This window comes from Rhea pennata, chromosome 3 (assembly GCF_028389875.1).
Source record: "Rhea pennata isolate bPtePen1 chromosome 3, bPtePen1.pri, whole genome shotgun sequence".
NCBI classification, from domain to species: Eukaryota; Metazoa; Chordata; class Aves; order Rheiformes; family Rheidae; genus Rhea; species Rhea pennata.
Window position 1 is genome coordinate 57906107 of NC_084665.1, and position 12767 is coordinate 57918873.

At 38.8% G+C, this 12767-nt stretch overlaps 1 protein-coding gene across 1 annotated transcript in view; it reads left to right on the forward strand.

Annotated features, from left to right (window-relative positions):
- MTHFD1L (methylenetetrahydrofolate dehydrogenase (NADP+ dependent) 1 like) overlaps positions 1-12767 on the forward strand; it is a 162368-nt gene that overhangs the window by 1604 nt on the left and 147997 nt on the right. The window contains exons 3-7 of the mRNA XM_062572378.1: positions 2460-2510; positions 2592-2645; positions 6044-6168; positions 7285-7385; positions 8333-8457. Of these exons, the coding sequence (XP_062428362.1) occupies positions 2460-2510; positions 2592-2645; positions 6044-6168; positions 7285-7385; positions 8333-8457 (456 nt within the window). The remainder of the gene's footprint in view (positions 1-2459; positions 2511-2591; positions 2646-6043; positions 6169-7284; positions 7386-8332; positions 8458-12767) is intronic.

A 12767-nucleotide genomic window follows, 5' to 3' on the forward strand; every position in this document is an offset into this window, starting at 1 on the left:
TGCAGTACAGCTTCTTGTTTCAAACTTTAAAAACATGTAATGCAGAAAATAACTTGTTCAAGCAAAACAGTGGGAGGAGGTAATCCCATCAGTGTAGACTGAGGAAGGAGTCTCGTGATCTTTCCATCTCAAGAGCCTTTCTGCAGGACTGAGGCAGTCGCAGCAAACTTCAGACTGTGGAAAAGAGAGTATTAGAAAGTAATGATTTTATCCCTTCTTCCCCTTGTGAACATACCTTTTTCCTCTGTAAGTACCAATTGCCTTTTCTCTCTGGTTGATTGATATAATCAGGTTAAACTCTAAGCATTTGTCTTCTACCTTTATTTAGGTTGAATTTTTTGTTGCAGTCCTAAAAAGGGAGTTTGCATCTGAAAACCTGGTCCTCTCTGCCCTCTTCATCCCCATATCATATTAGTGGGACGAATGCAAGATATTGCATCTTCTTGCAAGCATTGCTTACATTGAGATTGCTGTAGCTTATGACTGTGTTATTACTACTATAATGAAAGGAGAAGCATACTGAAAATTCCCAGTCAGCTCAAAAGGAGCTATATGCAATAAATGCCCTATGTGAAATGTTAAAAGTAGCAGCTCTAAGGTGGAACAGTCTCTTTGAATAACTGAGAGCTGTTTTGCTGCTAACATACAAATAGCTTTCTTTCCTTTTTCGTTGGAATTGCTGTGTTTGAAATATGCAAGCAAACTTGTAGGTGAGGATTACTTTTCTTACAAAGTTGAGAGATGTTCGTCTTCGGGTTTCATAAGGAAGGCCTCAGGGCCAAGAAACTGGGGATGTTTGTGAGTTCATTCTGAATGAGACTCACACCTATGCAGGCAGAGATGTTCTTGTTGTGTTTCCTAGGTCTTTCTTGTTGGTTTTGAATCAGAGCATACTGAATATTTGACTCTGTAGATTTTAATTTTAAAACCTAACTATGAGCACTTCTAAAGTAGTAGTAGTAGTAAATCTGAGAAACAATATGTGCTGACACTTTATTTTAGTGGATCTTCTTGTGAGACAGAACGGGAAAGCTCTGCATCTTACCCTCTGCAGGTACTTTCAGGTATCATTTTCAAATAGCCCCCTAAGGCTGTAAATCTAAGAACTGCCGATAAAGCTGTAATCCCATCCTCTTGGTGACTCACTGTTTCTTATTCCTATTTTGTCTCCGTCAGTTACGTTGTGAGGAGGATTAGGGAAGTGACCCACTACCAAGTGTTGTGTGAGGAGGGGGAGGCTCACGCTCGTGTATGTAGTTCAGGATGTGTCTACATTAACATTGCGGTTTGGATCATGGATGCGCTTTAAGTGAATGTCCCTGTTGTCCCCATCTGCCCTCCTTGCTTTGCGTTATGATCTCGTAGTCCCCGAGAACGTGACTGCAGAACCCAGGAACTGGGTTCCTGCTGGACAGAGTTAGCCCAGGACATCTTCACCAGCTGTCTAGCTCTAGGCTGGTTCTGAGGCCTGGAGCAAAACCTGCTTAAAAAGTATATTTCTTGGAACAAACAAAGCTTGTTTTAGTGTATAAATGCTGAGGTGGTGCGCTGCACTACTAGGCAAGTTGCGCAGAGCAGCTCTCCATGGGGCACAGCACACCCAGAGCAGAGGGAGGGCAGCAGCGCAGTCCCTCTTGGCGACAGTGGGTGTAATGCAGGGCTTCCCCTGTGGCACTACTGGGAACGGGGAGTTTCAGCCTGAACCTGCTCTGAAAACAGCTTCTTTTCCCCTCAAATTGTCTGAACCTGAATTGTTACCATGATCGATATAAGAAAATATTTCAAAAGCCTTCTAAAATTCAAGAGTAGGTAGTAAGGAAAAATCAAATATAATAGTTAATGCAGTGCAACTGTTGTTGCAGGGACTTTAGGGGAGGAGGATTCCTGAATGAGATGGAGCTTGTCCTAGGCAGATCTGCCCAGGAGAAGCCTCTGCTGGAGGGCAGGTGTCTGATGGCAGTTGGTAGGACTTAATAACTTGTCTTCCTTCTAAACCACAGAACTGACATTTTCATGTGTGTGATACATGATTTGCATCACTTTTGGTGGCAAGGCAAACCAGTGTTGTTAGATAATATGGAAACTATGCAGAAAATGCTTCTATTGCCATTATCCGATTCTTAGTTGTTATAAGGAGGTATGAAAAACTCTATTGTCAGGTACAGACTGGCATCTTTCTTATATGGTAAACTTATATTAAGGAAATGTCCACTCCTATTTTTGAAAACCAGACTACTGTCAATACAGGCTTGAACCAGTCATGCCAAAGTAAATTTACTGGACAATTTTCTGTCCTGGTAGTTCTGGGCTTTTTTTTTTTTTTTTTTTTTTTTTTAATACTAGTAGACACAAACATCCTCACTACATGTTTCTTATGTAGACTTGTGTCTTAGTGCACTTAATACATTTAAATATAAATTAATTATTTTAAAACTTATTTTGTGTTTTGTTCCCCAAAGGCACATAACGATCATTTGACTCAAGAAGTAAACAAGAAGTTTGCTGAAGAGGTAAGCTTTAGCTGATAACAGTTGTGTTTAAGCACGAGCTATTTGCCCCTAATAATTTTAAGTGTTGTTTTCTTTTGGCAGGTTGGTCTACGTGTTATTCACATCTGTCTCCCTGAAGGCAGCGACAAAGATGAGGTAACTGTAGTACGTGAAGTACTCTTCCTTTCTGCTTTTGTTCTGAACTTAAATTTCTTGTTGACATTCATTATTACTTTGAACTCATCTCTGTTAACTCAAATTAGGCTCAGGACTGGCTTAGTCAAGTAGCAAGTATCGTCCTCCTTGGACGAGTAAGGAATAAAGGGAATTAACGACTTGTCTGCCGTCCCCTGGAAGCTTGAAACAGAGCCAAGAGTCATGTTCTGTGCCCCTATGCGGTGCCCACTTTAGCAGCAGTGCCGTCTCCGAGGGGAGCGGACAGGGTGCATTTCATCGGGTGGGAGCTCTGGGCGAAGCCTCCCATCTGACACCCACGCTCCTACCGTTGCTGTTGTGATCGTGCGTCTCTTTGTGGAGCTCTTGATTCTTTTCCAGGTTTTATCCTGGGAAATTAGAGCTGAATTGTTTTTCCTGGAATGATTTTGCCTGTTTATTGATCATGTAGCATTTAAAATACATACTAAAAAATACATTCCAAATTGCCAGAGGGCTAAATGCTGACCTTGTTAAATACGTTAAATTGGAGTCCTATTTGTGAGTTTCTTAAACGCGGTAATAGTGGAAAACTGAATTAAAGCATTTTCACAGGAAACAAGAATAAAGTTCCTTAGATTCAGGCTTTATAGGAGCTGTGTTTCTTTTAATGGATGTGTAGGCCCCCTACCTCTTGCAGCATCAGAACTTCTAGATGGAACGGAGACTTCTTGCGTCCGTGTTCTGACGTACACGTTCGTTCTTGCCTCAGATTAGAACACACAGCAGCGCTATTGCTGTCAGGTGGTCTCCAACAGCCAAGAGCTCAGGGAGAATTTTTATGCATTAGCAGGAATAACAATAATTAAAAATCAGGAATTCGGTAAACCACTAATAGAAGTTCCATTGTCATGTGACTTCTGCGTTCCCCTTGGTACTTTCCTCTGACTAAAACATAAAACTGAAAGGTGGATGATTCAGGCTGCCTTCTTGTAGTCCCATAGGTGTGCTCTATCAAAGGAAACGTATTTAATGTGTGAAATAACAAATGGAAGTAAGTATAAATGATATTACCATGAATTGGATATTAGAAAGTTTGGGAATTGCTTGGAGGATAGTTGTTATTTCAAGTTAAATCTGAAAGATTCAGAAAAGGAGGAAATGTAGTAGGGGCAAAATTAAGAAAGAGAGATTTTGTTGACTTTTGGTAAGATTATCAGCTATTTGCAACACAGAACATTTAATCCCTTTCACCAGAAGTTTTGAAGCTTCTCTTTACTTCTTTACTCTCTTCTGCTGAGAAGAGAGTGAAATGTTAACTAGCGTCTCAAAACCAGGACGGTTAAATGACCTGCCTTGTTCCATGTAACAGTTTGGTCACAGCTTGGGGTAGAATGAAATGCTGATCATCTGAAGAGGAGCAATGATTTGCATAATTATCACTGAAGTTTTATTCATTTGGACTAAAATCAACTAACATGACACTGTCAATCCAAAGAGGACAGGTTGGAGCAGTTAAAATGTCCATCTCGGCATCCCTGTATGTACATGCCCTTTGCATTCATAACATGCAGATTACTGTGTCTTACTTCTTTAATATTTATATGCATATTTATGTGCATATAAGATCTATTTATCTATCTATTATATCTGTGTGCATATATGTGTATGTATGTATTTCAGAAGTCAGCAAACTAAAGGGATATTTACATACCAGTGATAATGCTGGTGCAGTCTTCAATAACAGGAACATAGTACATTCTCTTAGTGCAGCATTGCAGACAGTCTAATTCCTACCAAATTCCCGTAACATAGTGTTGATTGAGTAGGAAATCTTTGGGCGATACAGTTCCCAATTATACAGAGCAGTTTATGTGGAAAGCGTTTTGGAAAGGCATGGCATTAGCTAAGGGAAAAACCTCTTATATTTGTTTTCTGTTGGATATTAACCCTATTAAATTATACAGCTTTCTGTGGATTGTTTGTAGTTCACAGTACAAAACATCGGTTTTTAGTTGCGTAATGGAGAAATAATGTGCATGACATGGCATTTCTCACATGAGAAAACTTCATCGTCTTTTACTCCTTCGTATTTTCCACGACCAGTGCAAAATGGACATACATCAGTATGGATCAGTATTGTAATTTAGATATGAAGCAATCAAGGGTAGGTAATACCGCCTGGGATGTTGAGTGTGACCAATCATAAAATGTTTTTAAGTCTGAACTCGCACCAGATTCAGTACTTGCAGTTCCCAAACATTTGTGGAATGCCTTTAGAAAAAAATAATTCTTCCTAAGATGACTATCTGTTCTTAGGAGCTGAGCACTTTGAGAAAGAAGATCAGTAAATATATATACTGTTTTTGAAAAAGGAATTTTACTTCCCCTTTCTACTCATGTAATTGTTCTTGTGACAACTTTATCGATGTTCTTTGCTGGGACATGAACTGGTCGTATTTTGGACTATGTGTTAACCAAGGATTTGTATTCCTAAAGGCATCTTCTGAAGTGTTAGCATTAAGCTGTTGCGAAGCTTTGGCACAGTGAAAGGCAAAATGCTCCTAATGCTCCTGATCCTCACTTGGGAAGATCTACGTGTTGGCTTTGCAAAATGTTTATTGTACAATAGAGTCAGGGTAGCTTAATTTGATGTGCCAAGGAAATATAAACCAGGGCAAGCAGATTATTCCTTCTTCAGGTAAAAGCTATAATAATATGGAAGGGAGGCAAAAGTGGCTATCAGCTAATTATAAAAAATCGGTTGCATCCCCTTTGAATTAGGTTGTGTGGAGTGAGTTAACATATAAATACACTTTAGCCTTCTGATACTTCTAACTCCACCGTATTTCTGCTGCATTTTGTTTTCACTCAAACTTCGTATTTCAGCACCATGCAAAAATTAGTATAATTTTATCTGTTATGTTTTGAAGAAACACTTCCATTAAAATATGTCCTAGACAAAACTGGTGTGGATTGTTAGGGCAGGTTCAATGCAACAGCTGTATTTTATGGTCTCTGTGACATGCTAGACTAACTAAATGGGTGCAGTTTCTCCTTTGCCTGCTTTTGAATGAACTATGAAGAGCAAGGGTAGGAAAGGATAAGCTGTGGACACTAATCTGGTGTATCAGCTGTCAGAGTGTAACTGGACTGTTTTGTGGGCTTCATACACGTAGGTGAAGGCCCCTCCCATAGACATAAAACATTATTTCTGCCCCTTTTTTACTGCTTAATAGTGCAGTTCAGCCCCAGTGTCTTGTTTCTTGAAAAGTGAAAATGTGAGGGGTCATTGAACAAATAATAATTAGTTTCTTCCGCAAAAGAAGTTTGTTTTTACGTTGTAATGTTTCTATTTTGTGTGTTATTCTGTTCCTTAATACCTTTTATTAACTTCCTAGATTGTCAATGAAGTCTTGAGACTTAATGAGGATCCTAATGTGCAGGGCCTTGCCCTTGACCTCCCAGAAAGTGCATATAGCAGCAAGGTATTAAATGCTGTGAAACCGGAGAAAGATGTGGATGGGTAAGTGAAGCAGCAAGAAATAATGTTAGCAAAAGCAAGGCTGATTGCTCTGGAAAATCAATTTTCCCCACTGCTTTTTGCTAATGGATTTCTCAGTCACTGTGTCTAGCTGTGTTATTGAGTGTTGATAAAGGATGCTACTAAATCTATCAGAAGTCTTTTGCTGAAGTCATTTTGATCATAATGTTTTTAATCTTCATATACTATATATCCAGGAAGTGGTCCTTTCAAAGAAATCAGAAATGCTGCTGATGTACTTAAGTTGTTTCAGTACTTCAGTAATACAACTGGCAGTCACACAAAAACATAGTAACATAGTTTCTGCAACTGGGATTGATGGAAAGGTTGCATGTAAGGTTTTAAATTACTACAGCACTTGCTCCCAGTGGGGAAGAGAGCTGTAATAGTTTGGATCCGTTAGCATGACTTTCCAATCAATGCTGAGTTGCACTGCTGTCTGAAGAGTCCACTGACATAATTTAGATCTCCAGACTACCATTTTGCTGCTCTTATCCTCTTGCAGTCTTCTTGCTCCCAATTGCAGTCTGCTATCTATCATTTCTTTCCTCTTTCTCCTTCTCTATCCTGTCAGAGTTGAATCGGAAAATTTTGCGAAAGAATTGACTTTCCATTATCCAGAGTACTGGAGATTGATAGGAAATGGAAAATTTAGATAGTACTTGTATATTATAGAGAATGCAGTGCAGAAACATCTGAAATCTTCTCAGGAAGTCAATTTAAGTCTAAAAGAATGTTTACTTCTGGTTCATCTTTGCTGATCTGGTTCTACAGAAAGCTGCTTACAGGTTTTTTTACATATGTGCTATGGCTAACCCACCACAAATAATAACATGCAGTTTGTATGTTGTGCATTGATTTTATTTGTTCTAACTTGTAACTGCCTCTTCTGGTATTTCTTGAGGCTTGGTGTTTGTCTAAAATATGAGGTGATACAAATGAGCCACAGTACGCCACTATCGAAGGGTTTACTTCTATGAGACATGCTTGCTCTGTTGTAACATGGATAATAGCTAATCACAAGATCAATATTGATGATTTATATTGCATCCATTTGTTTTTTTTTTTTTTTTTTATTCTCATGTTTTTCTGTTGCAGATTATCCGATGTAAACTTGGGATGCTTGATACGTGGGGATGCCTATGACTGTTTAGTTTCTCCTACTGCCTCTGCTGTGGTGGAGGTTCTTGAAAATTTAGGTGAGATACTTGGTGATAATTCTGGCATTAGTAAAACCTTTTTTTTTCCTCAATACTAATTCTAATTGTGAGAAAAGCATAATCTCGTTTTACTTTGTCTTCTGTTTTGTTTTCCTACCTTTAATATATTTGTCTCCTTCTAGTAAAGAACCTCAGCAACATTTGGATGCAGTATTCTCAGAAACAGGTCTTCAGTTTTAAAGTATTTGGAGATTAGACAGGGATTATCTTCCATCAGCAATTCAGTCTCACTAAAGTCACCTGAGCTGTCTGCTGAACCAAAAATATTTTAAGTGCAAACATCACTAGAGATTTCATGTGGCAATTTTGATTAGTGTGGACATTTGGACAAATCCACGTCTGCCTGTAAATAACTAATGAACAAATCTTTTGTTTGGGGCTGTATTGTATAAATGCTAACTTTGAAATGGCAGGTGTAAACAAATGAGTTCATAGCTCTTGTAAAGATGGTGCTAGTTTAAGGCGGTGTTTCAGAAATAGTCTGCTATATGATGATACAGAATTGTTGAGACAAGGATTTATGTAACTGAACTGTAAATACATAATAAAATGTACTTAGCTACAAATATGGATGAAAGGATACAGGAAAACAAAACAACCAGAAAAGCAATATCTACTTACTTGAATTAAAGAATGACCAAGATTATTAGTGTATTAGTTCACCGACTCTGAAAGAGTTGCCTTTAATGCTGTAGTTAACATGGTTGTGCAGAAACACAAGAGTTGTCTTGTAGTGATTGGGGTTTTTTATTGCTTTTTTTTTTTTTTTTTTTTTTTTTTTTAATTTGTGGGCTAAGTGAGAAGCATGGAGGAGGGAGGGAAAGTCCAATTAAATGCTCCAACTCTGTGATCCAGTGGTGTTTGGTGCTATAATACCTTTAGAGCTGAGGGAAACTTAAATGACTTGCTTGCCTTATGTTGTACAGATGGAAAGAAAGTCCTACTAGTGGGAACCAGCGGGGCCCTGGGAGCCTCCTTGCAATGTATGCTGCAGCGGAGAGGTGCGATGACCATGAGCTGCCAGTGGAGAAGTCCTCAGCTCCAGAACAAGGTGAGCGCACTCTCCCGCCTGCCAGACACTCAGCCAACACCTCCGTGTGTGTGGCTGGTCCGTTGGTCGGCGAGTGCTGCGCTGCTCCCGCTCGCTGCCCTTCACGAGAATGAGTCTTCAGCACAGGTCGTTGCTGTTTTCGTAACGGTGGGCACAGCAGCACCTGAGCTAGCCAGTGGTTTAGGACACTTTTTTTGTCCTTCCTGTTCAAAAATCGTTACTGAGGCAAACAGATACTCTGTATATTCCATACCAGATTATTATGTGTGCAGCAGCAGTTGTGAACTATTTTGTTCTGCAGGAGAAGCTGTGTGAGAGAAAGAAAGAATTCATAAAGTTTAAGATGAACATCTTTAGAAAACCCTTTTTCTTCCCCTCAGTGCAAGAAGGAGATACCTACTTTCTTTTTGTCCTGCTTTCCTTTTGTCCTGCCACATAGTTACCTATGTAAAATTATTTACACTGAATTTGTGTTTTATAGAATTTTGCAATTGCATCTTTTGGGACAAAGAGGAAAAGGATCTCTTCTTCATCTTTGAAAAAAGATGGAAAAGGATTCAGTGAAATTCCTGAAATGTAATCTGAAGGATTTCATTTAGACTTTCTGATTGCTTTTTTACAGAGCTTTTAGTAAGAGTTTGGAAGTAAATACAGCTTCCTGTCAGACTTCCCATTTGTTCTTTAATCTCTCATACACATTTCATAGAATAATATAAGTGGGAATGTATCGTACTTTGTGTGTATGCACAGGGTCCCAATTCAACCTGCAGTACACCACAGTACATACCCTGGTTGTAGGGGAGGTGCATGTTATTCCAGTGGCTTCGTTTCCAAATCGACGTATGGGTGTAAGGTACAATGAATAAAATGTTATGTTGTATTTCATAGCACGTGCCGCAAGGTGGCAGCCAAGTCAAAATCATTATTTCAAACATTAAGCTTTTGAATTCCAGGACAAAGCGAGGAAATATATTTGCATTCATTGAGCAGCTGTGATAGTTAAAAATTCTTTGGCAAGCTTCTGTTTTCACAGCTGCTGATGTTTTTGTTAGGCTTGTCTCATTTCTGCATTTTAAGTGACTGACACCTTTTAGGAAACATGTGCTTCTCTCAGAGATGGAAGTGCTGTAGACTTCATAGTAGTTCTGTCTCATTCTTTAATTATTTCTCATTGCTTGCATTTTTGCTTGAGGACTGCTTTCTCTGCTAGTGGGTCAGTGAGAGGGGTAGCTAGAGGTATTTTCACTGGTTCCCAGCACAAGATTTGGTCCAGGCCAGAGCTCGTTGTACTGTGCTGCCCATATACTGTAGAAAGATTCGTTTCCTCACGTCCAGATGCTTTTCCATAATCAAGCCTTGCTTTCTGGCATTCCCTCTAGCTTACCTCTCACAGCAGGTCACTGATGGGAAACAGAGTATGAGGCCTAAGCAGGAAGAAGTTTGAGGCTTTGCACATCAGTCTTCCCAAGTTCATTTCAACTTTTGGCAGTAAAGGAGTTTCTGCTCTGCCTGGAGGTCTAATCAGCAGAGCTCTGGGGAAGCTTACCTTCCTCTTCCTTGTCTGTAAGCCTGGAGCACCGTGTCACCAGTAGCCCTCGAAGCGCTGATGGACCTGGCTGGATGCAACTGTGTGAGGAAGAGCTCAGAAGTAAAATCTAGTGCACGCCCACAAGATTGGCCTGTGCCATATTCCTATCAGACCAAGAGTCAGAAACCAAGCACAGATTTTTTTACCAGACAGCTGGGCACTGTTGTCTAGTGGCAACCTGTATTTGAAGTGCAATGTTGTTAAATAATGTGATTATAACCGATTATATGAATCTATTTTCTCTTGCTAGTTAAAAAGCCTGGTTTGTTTTTGTTGAAATTAAATAAAAACAGTTCAAAGGCCCCCAAAGTTTCTCTTAAGATTTTTCATTTGAATTTCAAGTAAGCAAATATATTGGTCTGTGTAGAGGTTTTTCCAAGACTTTGGAAAAATTAGCTCACATTTTGGTTTTAGTGTATAATATGCTAACTTTAGACATGACTGCACTCCTAATTTTTTGCTTCCTCTGAATGTAATACTTCTGCACTGACATTCTGTGTCCTACTGTTTGGAGGAATAACGTGGTGTAGCATAATATGTTCACTTCACTGTACGGACATTTCATTGAGGCGCATTCGTTTGGCAGAATATATAACGAAACAAAAATGGAACTTAAGGCTGGTGTACCTTGTTTACCCTAATCCATTTGCCAGGCTCATTTGCGCTGAAAGCACAAATCCCAAACTTAATGATGTAATGCCTTTATTAGGCAGGTGTTGTATTACCTTAGACTAGCTCTGCTGATTTGTTCTTCTGTTTAAAAAGTTGCATAACAACAATTGTTTTCTATAAAAATTCTGCTGATATAATGAGATATGTAGCACCAATCTTGTACATTCTTTGGATCGGGTTTTGTATGGCCATGGACTTTTTATTACTTCTTTCACTCATGCTCTTTTGCAAGGCTGTTTTGAAAATGATCAAGACACCAATATGTCTTAGTTTGCCTTAGAAAACGTTTAGCACTGTAGAGGTAGCTCTTGCCGCCACGCAGTATAGTATCATCTACCATCTGACTTTAGTAGTTGTGTTCTTTTAAAGCAGGTCTTTTGTGTCCCATGTCAGCAAAAGGAAATAAAATAAATTATGGGACATTTTCATTTCCTCACTTTGACTTGCATGAGTAGTTGACACACTTTACATGTTCTTTTCCCTCTCTGCTTTATGTTTTGTTATAGTGAACAGATAATGAATGTTTCCTTTTGTTCCATTTTGGGTTTCCTTGACTTTAACTATTAAAAATAATCATCATTTTTCAGCTGAGCTATGTCCTTTAACACTCTTAAACTTCCTGGATTTTCAGATAAAATCACTAATGAGAGAAAGCCGTATATTTCAGAAGACTCTGGTACAGCTGTGTGTAGTTGCCATGAAGAGACATAGAGACACTGTTCTTTTTGCATCAATATGTGTTCTATTTCAAAATGGATTATGAACTAAGGGATAAAGGCTTGAGCATTTAGTTGGAAATAGGTAAGATGTTATCCTTCTGTTAAGCTTTGTGTAGATAATTCTTGAAAGCACAATCACTGCAGGGTATCTGGAGAATGACCTCGTGATGGATTTTCAGGAACATCTCGCTGGGTAGCAGTGTTTTGAAAAGATAACCAAAACTTGATTCAGTGTTACAGTTGAAGAATGGAAACTAGAATGTGCTTCATCTTTTACTGTGTTAGAATTAATGTATCTTTGTAGTTAGATGCAGCTTATCAAATAGATTCATATTGGCCAATACAGATTATTGTCTTGCCAAAACATGAATTCCTATGAGGAAGCCAACTGAGTCATCTTATGTGTATTCCTTATGTGAGCCACATTCTGCCTACTTTAAGAAAACTGAGCATAGCAGCTTTCCTACGAGAAGTAAAAATTGGTCTGTCTAGATATAATTAGGGATGGAAAACTTGTTTTCCTGCTTGAAAATTGCAGCAGTGATTCAGCTAAAGCAAGTGACTTCGGGAGGTTCTTTTTCAGGTTTGATAAGAACCTCTTTTGCCCACAGTCTGGTCTTCCATAAAGTGAACACTTGAGTTTCAGTCTATTAGGCATGTTTTAATCATTTCCTGTCATCTTTTCACTATCTTAATAAGACCGAGAATCTTGGTCCTGGCAGAAGAATACATTTCATGTTGTTGGGCACAAATAAATATGCAAATATGGGAGAGTGGCTGTATTGATCCCATAAAAAGAAAGGAGAAAGAGCCTATATGAGAGTTTCTAAGGATGATGCTGGAAACTGTGAATATTTCTTTTTTGACATTTTGTGTGCATCATACCTGCTCCTTTCATTTTGAATCTTTATCTCCCACCACCCTGAGAGCTTGAAGCACAGTATGCCAAAGCGTACATCACGGAGATGGAGATAGACATGAGCCTGCAGAAGGTCATTGCAATTCCCCCCCCCCCCCCCCCAAAAAAAAAAGAAAAAAAGAAAAAGAAAAAGAAGAGATGCCATGATAATGCTTAGTTAAAGTGTGTTGTTCAGAAAGGCAAGTGTGTTTTGGTGATATACGATATTATGTAGGTTTCTCTATTTTCTTTGTTTGTTTTGGTAAAAAAAAAATGGATTTCATTTCCCTCTCTTTTTTTTTTTTTAAAAAAAAAGCATGTAAAAATAAATGCAAATGTTCTTGAGAGGTTTTTAATCACCCCATAAGTGATACTGTTTGGTGTAGCATTGGTAGTGGCTAACCTGTATACCTTAGTGAACTGTGTGGTCGAC